Source organism: Phoxinus phoxinus (assembly GCF_949152265.1).
Source record: "Phoxinus phoxinus genome assembly, chromosome: 20".
In the NCBI taxonomy this organism is placed as follows: Eukaryota; Metazoa; Chordata; class Actinopteri; order Cypriniformes; family Leuciscidae; genus Phoxinus; species Phoxinus phoxinus.
The window spans coordinates 525,204-549,464 of NC_136895.1; the positions used below are offsets into that span (position 1 = coordinate 525,204).

At 39.1% G+C, this 24,261-nt stretch overlaps 2 protein-coding genes and 2 long non-coding RNA genes across 10 annotated transcripts in view; 3 read left to right on the plus strand and 1 right to left on the minus strand.

The window, feature by feature from the left end:
* Positions 1–521, minus strand: part of LOC306987640 (uncharacterized protein) — a 13,687-nt gene extending 13,166 nt beyond the window's left edge. For 3 of the 7 annotated variants that reach the window (XM_079592087.1, XM_079592085.1, XM_079592088.1), the window contains exon 1: positions 312–520. The gene's annotated coding sequence lies outside the window, so the exon portion shown is untranslated. Of the gene's footprint in view, positions 1–311 lie in introns of all 7 variants that reach the window. The other 4 variants (XR_013795209.1, XR_013795211.1, XR_013795210.1 and 1 more) reach the window with 3 other exon arrangements.
* LOC306988782 (uncharacterized protein) overlaps positions 1–15,517 on the plus strand; it is a gene marked incomplete at its 3' end in the record, with an annotated part of 19,608 nt that extends 4,091 nt beyond the window's left edge. The window contains exons 2-7 of the mRNA XM_079593931.1: positions 13,488–13,630; positions 13,739–13,959; positions 14,223–14,320; positions 14,440–14,521; positions 15,387–15,455; positions 15,509–15,517. Coding sequence (XP_079450057.1) covers positions 13,495–13,630; positions 13,739–13,959; positions 14,223–14,320; positions 14,440–14,521; positions 15,387–15,455; positions 15,509–15,517 — 615 coding nt within the window. The 5' untranslated portion in view covers positions 13,488–13,494. The remainder of the gene's footprint in view (positions 1–13,487; positions 13,631–13,738; positions 13,960–14,222; positions 14,321–14,439; positions 14,522–15,386; positions 15,456–15,508) is intronic.
* Positions 4,595–7,707, plus strand: LOC306988252. The gene is made up of 3 exons (XR_013795356.1): positions 4,595–5,187; positions 5,970–6,040; positions 7,148–7,707. It is a non-coding gene; the product is annotated as an uncharacterized lncRNA (long non-coding RNA).
* A 370-nt stretch (positions 15,518–15,887) lies between the features above and the next one.
* LOC306988600 lies at positions 15,888–18,919 on the plus strand. The gene is made up of 3 exons (XR_013795448.1): positions 15,888–16,094; positions 16,710–18,002; positions 18,145–18,919. It is a non-coding gene; the product is annotated as an uncharacterized lncRNA (long non-coding RNA).
* Positions 18,920–24,261: the final 5,342 nt, after the last annotated feature.

The following is a 24,261-nucleotide window of genomic DNA, read 5'->3' on the forward strand; positions in this document are numbered from 1 at the left end:
TTATAAAGCATCATAAAGTTGTCGTGCACTATATTATATGTGTTCTGAAGCCATTATATAGTATAATGTGAGATAGAAATTAATATTTAAGTCATTAAATTCAAGATCACGTTCACTTTTCCCTCCGCTGCGGCTGTCAGTCATTCTCCATTCAGCATCAAACAGCGTCGCGTTCGGTACGACGAGTCAACAACACGATGAACAACTCTCTCCAAGATGATTCAATGTTACTATAATTATACTTGATCTGTAGATAAAGGTCTATGGTTTTGCATTAAACAACTTTATCTTGCTGGACTTTATTGCTGTACCTTAACTGCTTTCTACCGGGTGTCTCTCACAACACTGCAGTAGAGTCAGAGCACTATAACTGTTCTTCACGCGCACAGTAACTGACATTTAAAACTGTTAAAAGAAAATGCTCAATAAACTGTTGCATAGATAGATAGATACTGTATAATACACTACGCATCAATATGTCTTTCCTTTGTGATTTGAACTTTTCAATGCGGACTCGACGCGCTGCGCGCTGTGACTCGTGTTGCTTCAAGCGCATCATTCTGCGCTCGGGATGCGCATAAGCGCTTTGTGCCGCACTGTATTGGGGCCTTTCATATCATAATACAGCGACGCAATGAACGATTATTAATAGCCTTTCTAGTTCTGTACTATCATGTTGCTGCCTCATTAAACCGATGTGCTATACATTTAAAACATGTCTCAATTTTATAGTAGGCTATAAAATAATGAATCTTTTTTATTTGTGTTATCTTGTTTTTCATGAATGTATTTTACAACAATACAAAGAGCAATGTGTAACGTTTTACCAAATTTAGTGTTACACTTATTCTAATATTTGTTCCTCACTAAATGTTTTTTCATGTTCAGATTTAATACAATTATTGTGCACTTGTGATTTTTCTAAACTAAATTGTATGCTTAATTATCCACTATTCTAGTTTATAATAGCATTTATGGTCTTTTTTTTTTTATCGGATTGGTATTGGTATCGGTCGATACTCAGAATTTTTGGTATCGGATCGGTTCTGAAAAAATGGTATCGGTGCATCCCTATCAAGGAGCGACCCGTTTGTGCACTTTCTGAAGATTTTTTTGCACTGTGAATTTGCACTGTCAGTTCTGTTTTTGAATAAAGGGTTGTTGGGAATGAATGCTTTTTTTTATTTTATTTTTATCCGATTAAAATAATCGTTAGTTGCAGCCCTAATCCAAAGCACATCAACTGACTACAGGGGTTCCTCAGGGTTCAGTTCTTGGACCGCTCCTCTTCTCCATTTACACCACATCACTGGGACCCATCATACAGGCACATGGCTTCTTACCACTGCTATGCTGATGACACCCAGCTCTACCTCTCATTTCAACCTGATGATCCCACAGTAGCTGCACGTATCTCAAGCTGCCTGGCGGACATCTCGGCATGGATGAAGGAACATCACCTGCAGCTCAACCTGGCAAAGACTGAGCTTCTCGTCCTCCCTGCCAATCCGTCTCTACAGCACGACTTCACTATCCAGCTAGACTCAACTTTAATCACCCCATCAAGGTCGGTCAGAAACCTTGGAGTAACATTTGATGAGCATCTGACCTTCACAGACCACATCACAAAGACAGCTCGATAATGCAGGTTTGCACTGCACAACATCAGGAAGATCAGGCCCTTCCTGACTGAGCATGCAACACAACTTCTCGCCCAGGCCTTGGTTATCTCTAGGCTTGATTACTGCAATGCTCTTCTGGCTGGTCTTCCATCATGTGCAACTAAACCTCTACAAATGATCCAGAATGCTGCAGCCCATATTGTCTTCAACAAGTCCAAAAGGGCCCACGTCTCCTCTGTTCATCTCTCTGCACTGGCTACCACTCGCTGCTCGCATCAAGTTCAAGGCATTGACGCTTGCTTACAGATCGACCACAGGCTCAGCTCCCTCCTAGTTTCACTCGCTCCTACGAGTCTACATCCCTACCAGAAGCCTGCGATCGGTCAATGAGTGACGGCTCGTGGTACCATCACAGAGAGTCACAAAATCACTCTCCAGAACATTCTCATTCACGGTTCCTTGCTGGTGGAATGATCTCCCTACCCTCGTCCGGAATGCAGAATCCCTGACCACATTCAAAAGACAACTGAAAACTCATCTCTTCCGTGAGCACTTGACATAAAATAATAATAAAAAATAAAAAAATCTCTTTAATCCTCCCTTGTTTTGGCTTATCCTACTCTGAGCAATGCCAGAACTTTATATTTTGAGCACTTCTTGCGTTATTTTTGCCTCTTCACGATGACTCGCTTGCTGTAGTCCTCAGTTGTAAGTCGCTTTGGATAAAAGCGTCTGCTAAATGTAAAATGTTTCTGTAAAAAAAAAAACTTTTTCTGCATGGCACTTTGGCACCTGCACGAGATGAAATCGTGAATCTTCGTACGATTGAAGGGGCGGGACGATGACGTTGACTATAATACATTTCTGCGTGCAATGCATACGCATTTTCCATCAATAGAAGTTTACCGGGAGGGTTTTGCGTACCATATGAACGCGAAATGTGACTTTGGCATGTAAATGCTACGCCAAATGAAACTGAAAACTCGTAGTATAGATACGCAGTAGGAAGAGACTGGGTTTGCAGTTCATCTACATTACTCACGATCAAATAAGACTTTGGCGGGACAAAAATTCACTTTGGCGGGCACTAAACAAGTTCAATGCAGGAAAATTCATGCGTGAATTTAACTGAGTAGTAGGACTACTTGACCATGCACTCGCACAAATGCGACCACATCAAATTTTAACTCGCACATTCTCAAAAAATGGTTGCAGTCTGGAACCCTGCTTTAGTGTGATGTTTCACTGACGTAAGTGCTCAAATAAACACGCATGTTTGTTAAGAAATGGATGTTTGAGCCTCGTTTATTATTATTTTATTTCAAAATGTATTTAATTGAGATGTATATACTGTATATATATTAGGGCTGTCCGTTAAACGCGTTATTAACGGCGAGATTAACGCCTAGCAAACTTTGTAGTTTTTTTCACATGCTTTTGCAGCAACTAGTAACGTTATTAAAACTACAATGCCACACCGGATCTAGCTAGACCAGAAACAAAACAACAGGCACGCCGCACACACTTGTTTGGGTTTGCGAGCCGCCAAAGAGTGGACGAGAAGCGCAGAGCCGAGCCGCGTCTAGGACAACTCATATCGCACATCGGACGCGCGCTTTCTCAGTTTATAGCCAGCAATAAAAACGCCGAATGGCGGCGCCGGTGTGTTTTCACTCATAGAGAATAATGTGTTCGGATTTTAAATACGCGGCGCTGCACTTCTCGTCCGGTGTGCGACCCTCTTTAACGTTACGTTTTGAGTGGATGAATGATGAGCGCGAGACGCCGAAATGGAGGCCAATAAGATTCTGAATGGAAAGTTTACTTTTAAAAAGTTGCCAAATGGGTTAGTTGACAAGACCAAAGTGATCTGTGTGTTTTGTCGTTGTGAACGGAGCTATCATCGAAGGCAGCACGTCCAGTCTGAAATACCACTTGATGGCCAAGCACACACACACACAGCTGATGCGATCTCAGCACACTCGTCACTATCAGTAACGTCACCTCGTCAGTATTTCTGTCACCCTTTTATTGATGGACAGTGTTACATTGTGTGAGAGATTATTTTCTCCAAGTGAGAAAGTTAGTGTGGAATTGAACAGATATGCCAATCTTGTTTTCAATAAAAAACATTTGCACAAAGCAAGCCGATCCACTTTTCCATGTTGATAAGAGCATTAAAATGAGAAAAAAAATAATGGGACAAAAAGAAATCAAGAGACATTTAGAATAGATAAAAATGTGCGATTAATCGCGATTAAATATTTTAATCGTTTGACAGCCCTAATATATATATATACACACACACACACACGTATTTAATGATGTATATTTACAGGGTTTCTGCAGGTATCATCAATTTAAATTTAATGCTTTTAAATGCCTTTTTTTATTTTGAATGCCATACACGACCCATAACTAACCACGGATATTTTATATATCCTTTTTCTATCGATTTGTGGCAGTCAGACTGCATGAGATTTAACGGTGTTGATTCCCATTGTTGCTACCCAACTTAAATACCTTTTTACAAACGCTGCAAAATCCTTCTTTATTTTGACCATCAACGGGCTGCAATCATGTCCTAAAGTTAAACTGTTTGTCTTCCTTGCACTTTCCCATTGTGAAGGCTATATTTAAATACATTGATAATATAAAATTTTCTTCAAAACGATTTTAATGCCTGTAGGATTACAATTTAATGCTTTTTAATGCCATTTAGGGCCTCAATTATCGCAAAATCCATTTAATGACTTTTAATGTTAATGCCCCGCGGACACCCTGATTTATGTTAAACAAATTTTTAAGCTAAAAAGACTGATGTAAATACTGTTTTTTTACACATTTTGTATTCGCGAGCTTTCATTGTTTCATCGTGGTGGTAAAAAAAACTGCCATCGTCACAGCCCTAATCTAAACAGTATTTTAACCCCCTGGGGTCGGCAATCACGCCGGCGTGATTTGCGCGATTTTTTTTACATAGCAGCTAAATAAACTTAAAATACTCCGTCAAATATGGTCATACAGACTTAATAAATATGAAAAAATAATCTGTGAGATGTCTACTTTTGTATGTGTCCACTTACAATCAAAACAAAACGTTGTGCTTTTGTAAAATAAAGAAATTAAACAGGGTGTGCTTTCTGTCTCTCCGTCTCGTGAACTTTTTTTTTCTTGAGCACGTCTCTAAACAAACAAAACTCAGCGAATACTTGTCACACATTTGTGAGCTCTATATATTTATAATCATTTAAGTGTGTAGTTTTAAATGATCTGATTCAAAACGAAAACAAATATTCTCTGTTTAAGTAATTTGTATAAAACCAACAAGATATCCAAGTTCTCTAATCCTTCCTCATTAGTTTTAATGTGACCACACCCACACGCGCAAAACATATAGAGATGCAAATCGTCCACGCGTCGCGTGACCGCGCCCATTACATCAACAACAAAGCGCCGCCAAAATTCATCAGTCCTGCAGTCGTCGAGTTTGGAAGACATGCTATGAGATTATTGGATTTACCGAAGAAGAAGAACGCGATTTGAAGACAAGAAAGATTTTAAGGTAAGAAATAATTCTGAATTATATTAGTTAGTATTGTTGCATAAACTTCACATTGCAGTCGAACTGTTGCTCGATGCTTCAGTGAATGTTCTCAGTCGCGGCATTGAACATTTTATCTTATTATGTAGGTAGCAATGTGCCTGATGCTTTCACTTGATGCAACGTTCGTTTTTGTGATTAAAATACATGTAAAATATTACCATAACATCTGTCTTCCTGTGTGCGGAAATTTGTTTATGTAGCCGTGACAACGAGACACGTGCATGCGCGCCAAGCCTTGTTGCTCTGCGCGCTGATGCGCTCATCTGTTGACATTTCCGAATAATTTCCACACAAACAAACGTACATGTGTAATTAGTATGAGAAAAATATATATTTATGCCTATCGGACGCGGGCCGGGCTCGGACAGAAAAATCCGAAAAACGCCCCAAACATAGGCTTCATGTTTTTACTCCAATCTCATTTCATAACGTCATATCGATGTAAACATTTGAAGTAACATATGATAATAAATATATTTTTCTCTAGTGTAGTGTTACTGAAGTGTTCCTTTTTAACGATGCCTGCTATAGCCTACTATTGTTATTATTTTATGCAGTCCTGCACGTATGCCTGGTGTTCATTTTATATATATATGTGTGTGTGTGTATATGTGTGTGTGTGTATTTTATAAATGTTAAAAAGCAATTTTAACCAGAACAAATCTAAAATGTATTCCCAAAATCGTGCAGCCCTAGTTTCTCTTGATATCAGCATGTTCACAGGTTTTTTTTTTTTTTAGGTATAGTCCTGCTGACTTCAACACGAGCAGAACATGGTAAAGTGAAAAATCAAACACCTGGGAAATTACAGGTATGTACTAGGTTTCAGGAATGGCACAAAGGTGTGTGACTGGTTAAGTCTCTGTCTTTAGTTCAGTGTGTTAAATAATGTGCTTTTTTGCCATTTGTTGTGCATCTTTGGATTATGTTGTGTTGTAAATAAATCCAAACAATCAAAAAGCCATTCTTTTTAAAATCTCCTCATTCTTTGTTCACAGTTCCTCATAGGCCCTGAGAGCTCCTAATAGGGCCATTATGGGAGGGTCTTTGTCTCTCTCAGCTGTGAAACACTCAATATTCATGGTGGTTTACGCCTACTCGCATAAAGCTTTCTTACACAAGTCATGTCATACAAATTTTAAATCAATATATTGTCTGATCTGAATGAGTAGTCAAGGTGATTTTCACATAGTTTTGGAGCAAATATTCTAGGCTACGTGATACAATTTTCAAAAGTCTTGTGAATAAATAATCAGTTTTGGTTTCATAACCTCATTTCAGTGACTTTTTTTTGTCATTTTCACAAACCACGCATAAATGTTATTATCTCAAATCTGCAAACTTTTACATACATGCTGCTGACATATTATTGTAGCAGAGTTTGTGCTGAATGCAGTGTAATAAGATTTTAGCCATGAAAATGTCACAAGTAACAGAAATAAGCACAATTATCAGAGCATGTCAGAACACCTCCAGGACCCAGAAAACCCCTCAGACCCCAGAGGGTTTAAACTGCTTCAGAGCATCCTACAGTGACTTAATACACAAACAACAATGAATGCTCACAAAAATCTAATACAAAATGTGTAAAAAAAAAAAAAGTCATTTTAGCTTCGAAATGTGTTTGATTAACATAAATGTACATCCCTAAATGTATATTTATCAAAGGATCATATTAAATCAATCCTATTAATGGATTAGAAGTAAAAAAAAAATACATATTGTTGTCATACCTTGAGATGGGTCTGCCATGTCAGAGTCAACATCTGTGAATGGAAAAAGCAAACAGAAGTTGTGCTTTGCCTACATGAACTGATTCTTGATCTATACCTCTTCCTAGTGCAGTGTATTTGTGGGCTTGTACCTGCTTGTTCAGTCTCTTCCCTCATGATGCTCTTCCTGTCCTTCTTACCACCAGTGTTGTTGTATATTCCTCTCATACCTTGAGATGGGTCTCCCATGGCAGAGTCAACATCTGTGAATGGAAAAAGAACACTTTAAAAAAAGCAAACAGAAGTTGTTCAGTCTCTTCCCTCCGGACATGGTGGTGGACTGAGGTATTGTAGATGCTCATACTACCTATGGTGCCTGGAGGTTCCTCAACAGGTCCACTAGCTCTCTTTGTTCCTGTGGTATGAACAGTAGAGCTCAATACTGGTGTCACAGGTTCAGACAATTCACACACAAACAAACTGATCTACATTGAGATGAACTGCGATGACTGCAAATCTCTAAAAAGACTAGAGTAAAAACCATGATGACTAGATTTCATCTCCCTATTCTTTTAACCTTTAGAATAATAGAACTAGTTATTTTATTATTTTTACTAGTCTAATAATTATCTTTGGTCTAGCCTTGTTTGAATGATTGCCAGTCTTGCCTAAAGTGTTGAGTGGCTGTTTTGGCCTGCTTGTTTTTATTAGGGAAGCAGGTAATGTAGGTAGATTTGGTATATTATTCATACCACAGCATACCACAATGTACATCAGGGTTGTCAAACTTACGGCCCGCGGGCCGGAACCGGCCCGCCAGGGGGTTCAGTCCGGCCCGGGGGTAAATCTGCAATATGAAAAAAAATAATAATAATTTTCGGCGGAACTAACAGCAGTTCACTCAACCAGTGTGCCTGGTGTGCACGCAGCAAGTTTCGGTGCTTAAGGAATATAATATTCGCCGTCACTATGAAACTCAGCATGGCGAAAAATACAACAGCTTGCACGGAGAACTGAGAAGACAGAAGGTAAATGAAATGTTGGTGGGTCTGAGGAAACAGCAATCTGTTTTCACCCGGAGCCGAGAGGCCAGTGATGCTGCAGTGAAAGCCAGCTACCTAATTGCTAGCGAAATCGCATTAGCATCAAAGCCGTACTGTGAGGGGGAGTTCGTTAAAAATTGCATGCTGAAGGCTGCCGAAATTGTGTGTCCTGAGAAGCGACAAGCTTTTGCCAATATTAGCTTGACGAGAAATACCGTGGCAGACAGGATTTCGGAACTATCGGCAGATTTGGACAGCCAATTGAAACGCAAAGTGGAGTCATTTCTGGCATTTTCTGTTGCAATTGATGAGAGTACTGATATTACGGATGTCGCTCAACTGGCCATATTCATTCGTGGAGTTGACGAGACTTTGACTGTCACAGAGGAGTTTCTTGAGTTGGTGCCTATGACCGACACCACAACAGCTGAGGACATTTTCCGCTCCGTCGTTGGAGCGCTGGACAGAGTCGGGGCGGACTGGTCCCGCGCCGTAAGCATGGCTACAGATGGTGCGCCATCAATGATCGGGAAAAAGGCAGGTGTTGTGACAAAGTTTAGAGAGAAAGTACAAGCCGCGAATGGAGGGGGTGATTTTTGGACATTTCATTGCATTTTGCATCAGGAGGCCTTATGCTGCAAGTCGTTAAAAATGGATCACGTCATGGAGGTGGTTGTCCGAACTGTTAATTTCATCCGAGCCAGAGGTCTCAATCATCGTCAGTTTGACAGCCTTCTCAGTGACTGTAACATTACCCATGGTCTGCCATACCACACTGAAGTAAGATGGTTAAGCAGAGGTGCTGTGCTGAAGCGCTTCTTTGATCTACGTGGGGAAATCAGACTTTTCATGGAGGGAAAAGGTAAACCTGTTAAGGAATTACAGTGCCCACTATGGCTGCAGGACCTTGCATTTATGGTTGATATTACTGAGCACTTGAATAATCTGAACAAAATGTTGCAAGGACGCAAAAAAATTGTAACACAGTATTATGACAGCATACGTGCATTCAAGTTAAAGCTCACATTATGGGAGACGCAGATGGCAAGCGGTGACCCTGCTCATTTTCCCTGTCTAAGAGATGTGTGCGCAGCAAGCGTTAATCCTGACTTGAGACAGTACAAAGACAAGATTTCAGGGTTGCTGAGGGAGTTTGAGAAACGATTTCAGATCTTTAGCAAACTCGAGACAGAATTTGCAGTTTTTCGCTCACCATTCACAGTCAGAGCTTCTGATGTGCCCGTTGACATGCAACTTGAAATAATTGATTTGCAGTGTGATGTAGAATTGAAGGACAAATTTGCCTCTGTGGGCTTGGACACATTTTATCAGTATCTCCTGCCAGGCTATCCTAAATTAACAGCACTGGCTGCAAAAGTGTTGTGCATGTTTGGGACCACCTACCTTTGTGAGCAAGTTTTCTCAGTAATGAATATTAATAAAACGAAGCTGCGCTCAAAGCTCACACATAAGCACTTAAATGAGATTCTAAAATTGGCTGCTACTCAGGACATGATGCCTGATTTTGATGCACTTGTGCAGGCTAAAAGATGCCAAGTTTCAGGGGCAAATTGATAAAGTAAATTTGTTTACTTTAAAAAAAAAACTCTTTTAAAAAAACATACATCATACTGTATTATGTATTAATTAGCAAATTTTACAAAGATTTTCTTTTTAAAACAGCTGCCACTTTTTTTTCTTCAGATTTTAAGTGTGTGGAGTCAATTCATGTGTTCAAAATTGCTTCCCAGAATTGGAAAATGGATTTTACATAATTTCTATATTTTGATTTATGTTAACATGCAGGACAGTGTTTTTAAGTTCCACAAAACTGTGACTAAATGTTTTGCGACATTGTACAATAACTGTGATCAGTTTTTATGCATAATGCACTTAAATAAATGTGAAAGTGAGTAATAGTGTTGTTGAAATTGCACATACTAGGTTGTTCATAATATATTTTGTAAAAGGACAATTCATTTAATATAAATATTTAATATAATTTACTTATTCTTTGCACTAATACAAAGTTAATTGTTAGTTCTATGTAATAATTTTGCTATGAGTTTACTGGTCTGCCCCCCTTGAGATCAGATTAAGCTGTATGCGGCCCCCAGACCAAAATGAGTTTGACACCCCTGATGTACATCATTCTACATCACTACCTAATTTACTACATTACTACATAGTAATTACTACCACCTTCATTACAAACCTTAATAATAAACTATATTATTCAAGTAGGTAGATTTTACCATTCTTGTAAGATTGTTTAATTGCTTTGCAGATATGCTCACTGAATATAAACCCAACCGATCACTCAGATCACTAGGATCATATCAGCTAGAAATACCAAGGGTTCACTCTAAGCATGGCGAGTCCGCTTTTAGCTATTATGCCAGCCGCAGCTGGAACCAGCTTCCAGAAGAGATCAGGTGTGCTCCTACAGTAGCCACATTCAAATCCAGACTCAAAACACTTCTGGTTAGCTATGCATTTTTTCCTGAATGAGCACTGTGCCAATGTTCGTCCGACTGTTTGTACTGTATTTTATTTATTTTTCTAAACTGTTTTAATTATTCTTATTATTTTAATTTCTTCTATGTAAAGCACTTTGAATTGCCATTGTGTATGAAATGTGCTATATAAATAAACTTGGCTTGCCTTGCCTAGCCATCACAATTTGGCCCTTGTCAAACTCGCTCGTTACACTTACTAATTTTTCACAATTCTAACCAATACTTTCTGGACAAAATGTTCACTTCCTGACGTATATATCCCACCCACTAATAGGTGCCATGGAGAAGAGATAAACGGTGTTATTCACTTCATATTGTTATGCCTGATCGTTGTACATAGGGGTGCATCATATGGTAAACTTGACTTTAATGATTTGCCATTTATTTGTATGTTTATGCACTTCTACCAATTTCAATTCGTGTTAGTCGAACTGTCTCCTCAGCATCACTGTCATCACTTGGATTAGAATCGGTCAAGTCTAGGGTTTCAAACAAAAAAACAAACAATTTGAGTCTTAAGTATAGCAAATGTTAGGAGCAAATAAAATTATCACATAATGACCACTCTGAAAACTCATGGCCCAAGAAGTCTGCAACTTGATCCATCTCATGGTTCTTTAGGTTCAGGACCTGTGACAACGTTGCAACATGCTTTCGCAACAAGGTTGACCGGAGGAGCTCAGGGTTCAGAGCACCACACTCATCTGCGTAAATTCTCAGACAGTCTTGTCGTCGATATGAAGTCAAACAGCTGGGTCTTGCAAAAAGAAATGTATTGTCTTGTGGAACTCCACAATCTTGACTTTTGCTTATGAGAAGTGTTAAAGCATCGAGAATGTCTGGCGATAGCAAAACTGCAACTTTACGTCCATTTTTACCCCTAATTTCTACTCTACTAAAATGTGCACAAAGTTTCTGCTCAAACGCTGTAAGGCCAACAGCAACATCTTTGTGAAGAGGAGCCATGTCCCTCTCTAGGAAACTTTTTAAGTGCATCCTTGCAACTTCTCCTCCACGCCTTCTATTGAACAGAATAATTTTTGAGTCGATCTGCACAGTCTCCATAGACTTTTGTTGATGCAGTCTTCTTCAAGTTGTCAGAAGCTAAATCAGCGACTGTTTCAAGGTGTTGATGAAAACGCTGAACATCTTCAGTAAACGGGAGGGTGGATGGTTTATTAAAATGTCCTTCATGTAAAGTGGTTAAAGCTCCATGAGACAAGTTCCAACCACTTAGAATTATACAACTTTTTGAAAGTCTGGGATGACTTAATCCTTGCATCATCTTCAGCCATTAACGCTCTACAGTGTATGATGTCACATAGCTTGTTCAAAGAGTGACCCAGCTTAAGCACAAGGCTTGGAGTGTGGTAAGTGTGTTTTGCTGCATCATACCCAGATACTCTTTTGACAGCCTGTATAACAATCCCAAAATTTGAAGGCTTAACAGCATCCTCAATCGTATGCAATGAAAATTGCTTTCTCAGGTTCAACAAAAGTCTTCCAACCTCTCTTAGCTTCTGTCGGATGTAATCATATTTAGATGGATCTTGGCCATGTTTATTTAACCCTCTGGGGACTAAGCCCTTTTTGGTCCGTTTTCTCTATTTTTACATTTGGGCTTATAAACCATATGTAATGGAGATGGAACACCATGTGTTTGGTATCTATGGATTCAGAAGACCCTAAGCTAACATAAGCATGCATGTAATGTGTTTATAAAGGAAGTATGAGTGAAAAATTTACAATAATAGAGAGAATTTCAAAAACGAAAATTAGATTTTTGTCATTTATTACTGAAAATCACACCTCACACAACAATAGTGAACAGTTTTTGAACCAAAAAAATATTTGTCAAACCCTTTGCTTGACAGTCATTTGTAATTGTTCAATCAAATGTGTTAAGAACAATGAAATAAGGAACTTTTTTTACAAACAGTCCCAGGCGTGAAAAAGCTGTCTGCTTTGAACTAAATGAGAACTGCTTGCTCTGAAGAACATGACACACTCACAACCTGGCAGATTTACTTTCCAGTCATTGTTCCAGAGCTTGTTCTGCCGTAAATCTTTTACTGCTTCCCATCATAAAAGTGCTAAAACAATACAATAATAATGCTATTTAAGTTATTCTGTCTCTCTCTTATATAGATCACTGTGCGCTCTGTAATACTCTGCTCCGTTCGCGATCTGTCTCATTCTCCGTCCACATGACGCTGTTTGTTTGCACATGTTGAAGGCTACGGAGTCCTCTGATTGGCTAGAATACGCCATGGTAAACTTCCTCTGATTGCATAAAAAAAAAAAAATCCTCCCAGCGGCAATTTTTTCCATTGGTGGAATTTGCCTAACAACATCAATTTCATTGGCCTTTTTATGCAGTGGTATTGCGCAACAGCGAAAGACTAAAAAACTAGGCAAAACATAGTACTTACTCTTACACTTTACACCAATCCACTTGAATGCAGAATAGGGCCCATTACAGCTGGCACATTTATCCAAGCTTGACACAGCTGAATGAATGATGTCATGTTTGCAAATCTGTTGAGAAAAAAAAACATCTTAAAAACAATTATATTAAAATATTAAATTAAAATGAAAATTAATCTGATTAACCCATCTCAAGTGAAGTAAATTTAAAACAGATGTTATAAGTTGAATCTTCACCCATCCCCCACAACATGACATCAACAGTAATTATGAGGACATTAAACACAACTCATATCCCAATCTGACTGTAGTAACCTAACCCTAATCCCTAATATATACTGCAACCAAACCTACAAAGTATTATCAAAATCAAACTTTTGCACAAAATGGCACACACACTCTTAAGTCCCTGAGAAGTCGTAAATAATAAATAAATAAATATATTCCTTAGGATAACAATAGGGCCTTCACCCATTCATGGCTTGGGCCCTATTTAAGAAGATAAAAAACAGCCCGTAGAAAACACAATGATGACTAATATATTGTTTTTTATAAAGGTTTCAGATGTTCAGGAATACAAGTGGTGGGCCGATCCATCAGAGAAGGTCCAGAGTAAGACAAATAACCAGGCCTAGACAATTAACTTTCAAAGTTTCTGTGCTAAAAAGTCCAACCATTACCCATTATAGATCACACAGAGGTGAGTTCACATATGTGAATACCTTTTTTATTATTATTAATTTCTTCTTAATATTTTTATTTCATGCTTTTTGAAATGAAAGGTGATTTTTTTTTTTTATACTTCCAGATGCCACTCCACCCTGTCGTGTGGTAGTGCGCCGAGATGCAGATGAGGAAGAATTTAAACAGGCCCTGAGAGTTCAATTTCCTGATCTTACAGATGATTTTGAACTATGTAAAGTTAATAGCCAAAGGCAGATCCTCCCTTTGCATTTAGAAAGTTTGAGTCCTAATCAGATTCATTCAACTAATGCATTGGGGAGATCTGCCCTTTATATTCGTCTGAAGGTGAGTAAAATATTCAGTACAATACTAAAAATATTCAAAGTATGGTTGTAGTTTCCCATAGGCCTTTGCTTGTTAAATCTGTATCATGAGATGAAACTTGTGTGACAAACACTTATAGGATAGTCAGCAAGTTTGGAATCTTAATTTAAGCACAAAAATATACAAAAAATCCTTCACTTTTACTCTCTCCTCTGTCAATGTATATGATTATGTCTGTAGGATTTTTCCAGTAACTTCAATTTCCTTAAAAATGTCCTTGCCAGGTTGACCACACCACTGAAAGCACCTCCACAGGTGGCAGCCATGCAGCCCACACCTCCACAGGTGGCAGCCATGAAGCCCACGCCAACACAATCCCAGAGTAAGTACACCCCAGCCGTTATGATCTTCATGCTAGTTTCATGATTATAAGTGTTTTTAAATGCAAGATGCCATTTCAAGACATGTGTTTTATGTATTGCCCTATTTTGTAACAATTAGAGAGGACTTCTATATAGACTCATCAGGATCTGACATTGAAGAAGTAACCCTGGCTTCTCCGGTCAGGAGTAATAGTCCAATCGTATGTATATCTATCCATCTATCCTTCAATCTAACACTCACACATATTCACACTTACACACCTGAAGTCAATTTAGTGACTGCAATAGGCTCTATGCACGATCGCTTCCGCGTTTTGTCTCACCCCGCCCAGTTACATCCGGTGCTGCGTCGGAAGCCTAAAGTTTTGCTGCTAGTACACTTTGCTATAGATCGTGCTATGCGGAAGTAAATACGCTGGTTGAGATTCTACCGGAAATACGTCAGCAGCGTTCGTGCATAGAGCCTATTCTCCTAATCTGCATGTCTTTGGATGGTGGCTGCAGTGTGAGAGGGGGAATGGCCACCGCCAGCGGCTAGACCGGCAAAAGCCAGTGTGTGCTTATTTTACCGATATATTTAACACTATATTTTGCATTTCTAATCCAAATAAACCTAGCAAGACCCCTGCCAAGTTTGAAATCCATCGGACTAACTGTTCGAGAAATATGTACTGCGATATATTGTGGCACGATATATTGTTACACCCCTAAATTCTATACATTTATTAGATCATTAATTAACATTTCTCCTAACAACGCAAACTTATCACGAAATGTTAAGGATTTATGATTGTTTCAAAATGTACAGACTTTTGTGACATTGTTTTTAGGCTACAGTATCTTACTTTTTTTCTTTTTTTTCTTAGACTCCTCATGATTGAGCTCCAAAGCAATCTTGGAATTTTTGAGGGCAAACCTGGACAGCTTCTATTCAGCTATGATCAAAAAGCTCTAGCTGAAAATAAATTCTATACAGCAGGAAGACTAATGGCCTGGTCCATACTTCACAATGTACCAGGCATGAAGTCCATTAACAAGGAGCTTTTTATGATCATGTGTGGCCAGAAACCAGATCTCACCACATTTGATCTTAATTACTTTCTGGAAAATGACCTCACAGAAAAGCTGGCAAAGGTAACTAAAGTAATTTTACATCCCACATAATGTAGTTATGTGCTCATTTAAAGGTGCTCTAAGTGATCCCAGTTGGCGTAACCTCATGTTGATGTTTTAAATTATTATCAAACAAAACGGAGGCTAGCTAGACCCTCCCTCCTCCTCATCCACACAATAACCCCCCAAACCCCACCCCACATCATTCTTGTCGGTTATTGGCTGGACAGTTTGTTATGTTTCGTGGAGCGGGTCGCTCTGTTTATTGCTCGGTTTGTTTTTGCTGCTGTTTGTGGAGCTTGGGCTCTCTGCAGAGTGCGTTTTTTTTTTACAGTGTGTTTAGAGGACAGGCAGCTAGCGGATAGTGAGGAGATGTTTGCGGTAGGTGAAACAAAAAAAAAGTTTGGCCTAAAAAACGCGCGAGATTGCTTATAGCACCTTTAAGGAGAACAATGTATTCAGTAACTAATATTTTTCAAGTCCACATGTTTTTCTATGATTTTAGGTTGTTAGGTGCAGCACTCCAGAGGAGTTGACGGAGCTTAAAAACTCCCTGGGGGACTGGATTTGCGACTGTGGGGTACCCAATATTTTCACAGCCTCCATGAGTGATCTGCCCACAATTTATGGGCAGTTAGTGACCCACTTCATCTACCACAGGTAAATAAATATATAACATTTACTTTAACTTTCAGCTGTCTCAAAAATGTCTCCTAAAAATATACTAATAAGGTGTACTATGTTGGGTCTCTGCCATTTTAAAGAAATGTCCATATTTAGAGTGGACATGTTGTTCCATACATACATATGTCAAGTCATTAAATCCATCCATCCAGGGGCGTAGTTTGTGGGGGGGTTGGGGGGGAGATAACCATATGTAAAGGACAATACTGTTATTCATCAGCTAAGTTCCATTCATCTATCTTCACTGTGTTCAACTCACCATTTACATCTGATGATTTCCTTGCTTCTGTTGAAAATAAACTTCAGTATTATTTTACTCACCTGTCTGCTTCATCACTATCCGTGAGAAAAGTTGATTCGATTTAGGTTCATGACTAATGAATTTAGGTGTTCACCAGTCAATGTTTAACACATAAAATATATGGTTATCTCTGGTCTCCTATTAAGATCAGGGTCATCACATTTTTCAAAATGTAAAGGTATCAGGTTTTTTACTGAGATGCTGCTTTGACTCTTTGTATTGAATAAATATTAGCTGGCTTGACAACAGCGATTTTTAAGTCTTATTATTACTTTTTTTTTTCTGTTCAGAGTGGCAAGTATCATCCTGCAGTTTACATCTGGGCTGAACTCCTGTGGCCGGTTGAGGGAGGTAGTGATTAATAATTGGAGAGCGTTCCTCCCCGTGTTTACCAACACAAGAGGTGCCCTAACAAGAAATGAAGTCAGAGACCTCTTCGAAATTGTCTGGAGTTCACCAGGGAGCAACAGGCGAGACCTTGAAGAGGAGACCATCTTCCTGTGGGAATGCTGGCTAATGTCGATTCAAGGTAAGTGTTTCTTTAACTGCACACTGTTTTGTTATGCAATTAGAGTAGTTTATATGGGGCACCTTGTGTCAAAATATGATTTATGGTTTTATGACATATGTTTATGACAGGAAATGTCCATATTTGGGGGTTTTATGACCACCAGGTGGGTGACCTTTGACCATGTGTGTTTCCGGAATGTTTATGGTTGTTTGTTTATGATAGTGATCTGCTTGTGTGACTGGTAGGAATGTTTTCATGGAATATTTGGAATACCGATGTCTGTCTGATGGTCTCTCAGCGGTGTATAAATAGTCGATCGCATTTCTGCAAAACAGATAAGTGTGCTGAAACACATCGACATGGCTTGTTTAGACTTACCTAAAACCCCAGAGAGCGAAATGGACGAAGAGATGGCGGCAAGTATGATGATGGCTCCACGAAAGGGTCACGGGGATATTAGTTTGACAAAGTTCCTCCACGAAAATTCGACCAGTGAGAGAGGGGAATTTTTGATGAGTAGTAAGCGGGTATTTGGCTACATATTTAGTAAAAAGTTTCGAGCCGTCACGCTCTACACTACCGACGGCACCGACGAATTTATACCCGGGGAAGACCCCTGTCTGGTATTTCCTGATAAAGACTGGACGTTATTTTACACCCGCGTCTGGAAAGATTTGAAAGATGTTGGAAACGACCCATTGTACGTCGCCGAGTGGGATGGGGATTCTTCGAATGTTCGGTACCGTGTGGTCGGGGATCATACTAAAAAGAAAGACGATGAATGTGTTTACATATTCAGTTGCAAAGATAAGACAAAGCTTTGTCAGCGTTCAGGATCGGTTCTACAAAATGAGCATCATAATCTGTATGCTATGCAATTTTTGTTCAAATGGAGCGACATGTCTATGCTGAGTATCCTTTTTTCATCGATAAACAAAATGTTCAAGTGGTGTGACATGCATGATGGATACAATCAAATTAAAGTGCAGCTGTTCCATCCTGAGAGATGTCCGCGCAGCGGGATGTACCAGTCACCGGCCCCGCCCATTTACTACAGCCATTATAAAACGAGGTAAGTCTGATCCCTCCTCACAGTTCCTCTTTATAAGCCATGTCTCAAGACACAGTTTCAGAGTACGGTCATAGTTGCGGTGACTCTTTCAACTATGGTATTGCCGATCCTGATGATAATGCTATTGATAATATTCTAACAGACGAATCCGTGAAGTCCGATAATAAAGCATGGCTGGATAAATTCTGCACGGGGCTTGGACATCGTAACCTGACTTTCCTGACTGATCTGTGTGGCGGAAGCGATTCTGCTGCTAAACCCGGCTTCGACGCAACAGACGGATGTTTCAGCGAAATTGGATTCAAAATTGTAAAAGCCACGGTAGTGCTACTGTTGCAACATCTCATCGACGACAAACTGAAGGAGGAGTGTGAGGGCTGCGCAACGGATCATCCGAGTCAAATGCAACATGTCTGTCTGTATGAACCACCAACATACTTCTTCGATACTCACTTTGACGAACTGACATGCAAACTATTTAAACCCAATCTCCGACTCATCATAGCATTTGTCCTAAACCGATGTGGGCTAAAATCCCACCCTCAGATGATTCAAGGAACCGTCGGGTCTATTCTGCATGAATTAAAAGACGAACCATTCATTTCCACAAAGCTACAAGAAATCAGGGACAAACTTCTGGACAAAACCTGCAAGGAGTACGTCTATGACGTAGTCGACCTCTGGGAAGGTTTCTCAATTGTAAATGTAGAGTGATCAAAACCCCACCAGCATGGCTGCTGCATTTAGCCGAAAGAGTTTCATGGAATACATGTTTAAAGGACATTACAGAAGACAGTTGATTTTATTGCTGCGTAAAATCCAGCACCATAGCGAATCGGATGATGAATGTGATGATGATGATGATGATGATGATGTTGACACCAAGCGTGTAAGAAATCTCAGGAAACAGATGAATATGTTAACCCTCTGGAGTCTAAGGTGTTTTTGGGGTCCTTGAGATGTTTTGACATGACCTGATATTTGTATTTTTTTCAGTTGCTTATAAACATATTAATGGCAAAGGTGTAATTACACTCTATTTAGCACGAACATGACTATCATAATATGTGAGCAACATGTATGTACATGTTTGCATTTTTGAGAGAATATTATTTATGCGTGGTTATTCAAAAAACTCAAACTTAAATGTTCTGATATAAGACCACAAACAACCAACTTCACATATTTCCACAATACTTTTGACTAATGGATCTTGTCGGCTAGAGTATTTACTTCAAAATTATCTGAAAATCATCCGGGCTAATCGTTCACATTAAACAATAGATTGATTTAAATTTTGTAAGACACTTTTTGTTTGGAAAGGCAATATGCAGGTGGGCGTGAATGATCCAACAAGGTCATGAATAATGTCCTCATTCACACCTGGAGACAAAGACGACCTGCTAATGCTGCATACTAATGAGCCTTAGGTGTCACTGAACCACACAGAATGCAAAGACAACACACACACATATATACATACATACATACACACACACATATATATATATATATATATATATATATATATATATATATATACATATATATATATACATACATACATACATACACACACACACACACACACACACATATATATATATATATTACTACAGAATTGGTTCAGAGTTGGAAACATCTTGAAAAAAAAGTGTATTTTTCCACAAACTGTGTAGGCCTATGCTTGCAAATTGTATAATATCCAAGGTAAACATTTCTAGTAATTGTGCAGTTAATTCTTATTCGTATTTTCAGAAAGTTTTGGATTATGTAGGCTATCCTCTCCCCAAATTTGTCACTAATAAAACACAAAAATAATTTAAAGAGAAGGCTTATATTGACCTTTTAAGATTTTGTTTGCACCTTGGAAATTAGGTTTTGATGTGGCAGTACAAACTTTATAATCTATCCAAAACGAAATGTTGTCTTTCATATTTCGTCTGTAACATCGTCTTTTATAATATAGCCTATATTAGGGCATAAATGTTAATTTGCAGTTTAAAATGTTGCTTATACAAAGACATTTTATTTCAACGTATTCAGTCGATTTTTACTCATCTCAGTAGGCAATATAGATAGTTTCATTCACACACACAGACGCGCGAGCTGTAGGCTAGTAGCTAAACAACAACATGCACATGTGCCGTTCATTCATTCAAACACAGAAACGCGCGAACTGGAGTAAACAACAGCATGTGCCGTTCATTCATTCAAACACAGAAACGCGCGAACTGGAGTAAACAACAGCATGTGCCATTCATTCATTCAAACACAGAAACGCGCGAACTGGAGTAAACAACAGCATGTGCCGTTCATTCATTCAAACACAGAAACGCGCGAACTGGAGTAAACAACATCATGTGCCGTTCATTCATCAAACACAGAAACGCGCGAACTGGAGTAAACAACATCATGTGCCGTTCATTCATTCAAACACAGAAACGCGCGAGCTGTAGGCTAGTAAACAACAACATGCACATGTGCCGTTCATTCATTCAAACACAGAAACGCGCGAACTGGAGTAAACAACAGCATGTGCCGTTCATTCATTCAAACACAGAAACGCCATTCAAATTTAAACAGTCTTTTGCGGTTTACAGACACCATTTCATATCGCGATTAGAACAAAGCTCTTACTGATGATCTGCAGCTGGATCCGTTGTTCGGCTACTCCAGCACGTTTGAGGTAAAATTTCCAGGATAATCACGATATTATTATTCCTCACAGCGAGTGTGTTGTCCAGCTGTTGTGGGCGTTGACTGGTTTGCATGTGTTGCTTCAGATAATCTGCGTTTGAATAGCGGCGCGCTCTCGATGGGCGTGTCACATTAGTAGAGTAATGAGGTGCCAGAACGATAATGAGCACGACTGATCTCTCGCTCTTTTTATATAGATTACATAAACAGAGAATATTTGTTTTAGTTTTGAATTAGATAATTTAAAACTACACACTTAAATGATTATAGAGATATATAGCTCATGTCTGAGTGAATAGTATTCGCTGAGATTTGTATAAATTTAGAGACGTGCTTCAGAAAAAAAGTTCACGGAGACGGAGAGGCATAAAGCACTCCCTGTTTACTTTCTTTATTTTACAAAAGCACAATGTTTTATTTCGAATGTAAGTGGACACATAAAAAAATAGACATTTAACAGCTTATTTTTTCATATTTCTTAAGTCTGTATGACCAAAACCGACGGAGTATTTTAGGTCTATTTTGCTGCTATGTAAAAAAAACCGAGCAAAACGCGCCAGCGCGTTTGCCGACCTCAGGGGGTTAAGAGGCTTACCTAAATCATGGTCTGATTTAGCCTGTCATGGTCTGATTTTTTTGTGTACTGATAAACGATGCTCTGACTATGATGCTTGAATGTTCTGATGAGTTTGCAATCCCTGACGTGCTCTGTATGTGTACGTATGTATCAGATGTATGCCGGCTATTGGATTTAAACCGAAAAGACAATGACGAGGACGACAGTGATCGAATTATCATAATGTTTGTCAATCGCATCCTAGATCGTAACATGATGGCATGCCGAAACTTTCTTTTCTGGTTAGACAATCATTGATGTTATTATTATTAGCTTTTACTAACCCCTAATACCATTATATACATTTTTATTATCATTTACACACTATGTACTAACATTATTTCATATTATTATTATTGTTACTTCGAGTATGTATTCATTATGTATCAATTTTTTACTATATGTATCATTAGTTGTGTTGTATTGTGTTGTTTTTTAATAAAAGGTTGAACCCCTTCGATCGTATGAGTTATTCTTTTACAGAGGTTGAAACGGTAACATGTCGGAGCTTATGAAAAAAACGTATTATACACCATCCAACCCTGGTTCTTTAGGTGGTAAAAAACGTTTAAAAGATGCAATCTTAAAGGATAGTGGAGTACGACTAAGTGATAAAGAGGTTTCAGATTGGCTGGCCGGGGAGGACGCCTATACATTACATAGAACCGCACCTATAAAATATAAGCGTAATAGAGTTGTGGTGTATGCGATAGATGCCCAGTTCCAAGCGGATCTTGTTGACATGTCAGCCTATTCCAAGGAAAATGATAATAATAAATATTTGCTGACATGCGTCAATGTATTTAGTAAGTACGCATGGGTACGGGTGCTGAAGAATAAGACTGGTATCGAGGTTACTAAGGCGTTTGTGTCTATACTCGAAGAGGGTCGTGTTCCACAGAAATTGCAGACGGATCAGGGGAAGGAGTTTTTTAACAAACATTTTCAAGATGTAATGAAAACGCACAAAATTAATCATTTCGCTACCGCTACTGATTTGAAAGCGAGCGTCGTGGAGCGTTTTAATAGAACATTAAAAAGCCGTATGTGGAGATTTTTAACGGCTACAAATTCCCGGCGATACATAGACGCTTTACATAATATAATGACGGAGAAGCTATTGACGGTGTTTTTTATGAAAAAGAGTTACAAAAAATAATTGTAAGTAAAAACAAATCTTTTAAGGTGGAAAAGATTTTAGGTCAGAAAAAACAAGGGAAATCTACACTTGTTTTAGTTAAATGGCTAGGATGGCCCGCTAAATTCAATAGTTATATAGATAAAAAAGCACTGGTGGACTTAAAAAAAACATAAAACATATGAACTCTTACCGGATGAGATCATACAAGTGAAGGATTACCATGGACGACCACGTTTTCTATGTCACGTTGCCGTGCAATGCATCTATGTCAGTTTATCCTGAAAATCGCATATCCAGCTATACAACCAGGTTGGCAAAAGCTATTGAATTGAAAGGACAATGGGAGGTTGGACTAACCGAAATCGAATATCCTAGAAGTTGGTATAACTTTAATGATGAAGATGGTTATTTCGTCCTACACACTGCCCCAGGACCGGTGAATAACGCACCCCCTGAAGACACTGGACCTTTTAAAAAAGACTTATCAGGGTTTACGGTATCGAGGAAATTACAAATAAGCGGTGGGTACTACGCAAACATTTGTGCGATCATCCGAATGATAAATCAACTTCTCGCACCGACGGCCGCATTGAATCACGATGAATTAAAAATCAAAGTGTTTCTGGTCGCGAGACCCAACATTTCAGTCAGCTTCCATGGGAAACTCGCAACTATTTTAGGAATGATACCGGGGGAGGCTCTCACACGTTCGAACTATCATAACGAAGGTGATTTTACTACGAGCATCATCACGTACGCTCCTCATCAATCCGATATCAACGGCGGGTTCTACACATTGTATGTTTACACCGACATCATCCAATATCAACCAGTCGGGGATTCGTATGTACCCCTCTTGAGATGCGTACATATAACGGGTGAAAACAATGATGCCATCAGTGTTAGATATGACAATCCACATTACGCATCGATCAACAAGGAGCACATCACCAGCATTACCATAGAGTTGAAAGACGACCAAAACCGCGAAATACCGTTTTCTTACGGGAAAGTCATAGTGAAACTACACTTTAAGCCATCGCGACATTCTATTCTTTAAAATGAGTTATTATTATAACCCCCGTGAAACGAATGCTGCTGAATAGGCAAGGCAAGGCAAGTTTATTTATATAGCACATTTCATACACAGTGGTAATTCAAAGTGCTTTACATAGAAGAAATTAAAATAATTACATAGATAATAAAAGAAATTGTCAGGTGGAATATACAGCGGACCCAAATGCAGAGGTGAATGCAAAATAAAGTTTATTCACAGCGAAACTGTAACACAGGAGACTGTCGTCAAGGAAGACACAGATCTGAAGTAAACAAACAATGTGGCTCTAGCAGGTGAACTGCCGATGCAGAGAGTCCAGCGCAGAGGGAAATAGGCGAGCGGCAACAATGCTCTGTCCCCGAGCAGCGAGGATGATAACTTGCAGGTAGCTGGTTAGATGACTGGCCACAAAACAGCAGGGTAACTGGGCAGAGAACAATGTTAAAGATCCAACAAAAAACTCACGACTGGACAGGACAAGACAATCTCCATGGAAGGAAGCACTGGCAACAGACAACGTAGAGTCAGAGCATAAGCTTGTACATTGAACAATAATCCGACAAGGAAGCAGAGAAAACCAAGACTAGAAATAGTGGAGAGAATTAGAGGAAAGGAGGAACAGGTGAGAAGTGATCAGTGCAAGTGCTGATCAAAATGAGGAACAGCTGCGAGTAGTGTGACAGAGAGAGAAAACATGAATGAGAGTGTAGACGCAGCGCGATCACTGATTAGATGAGAAACAGCT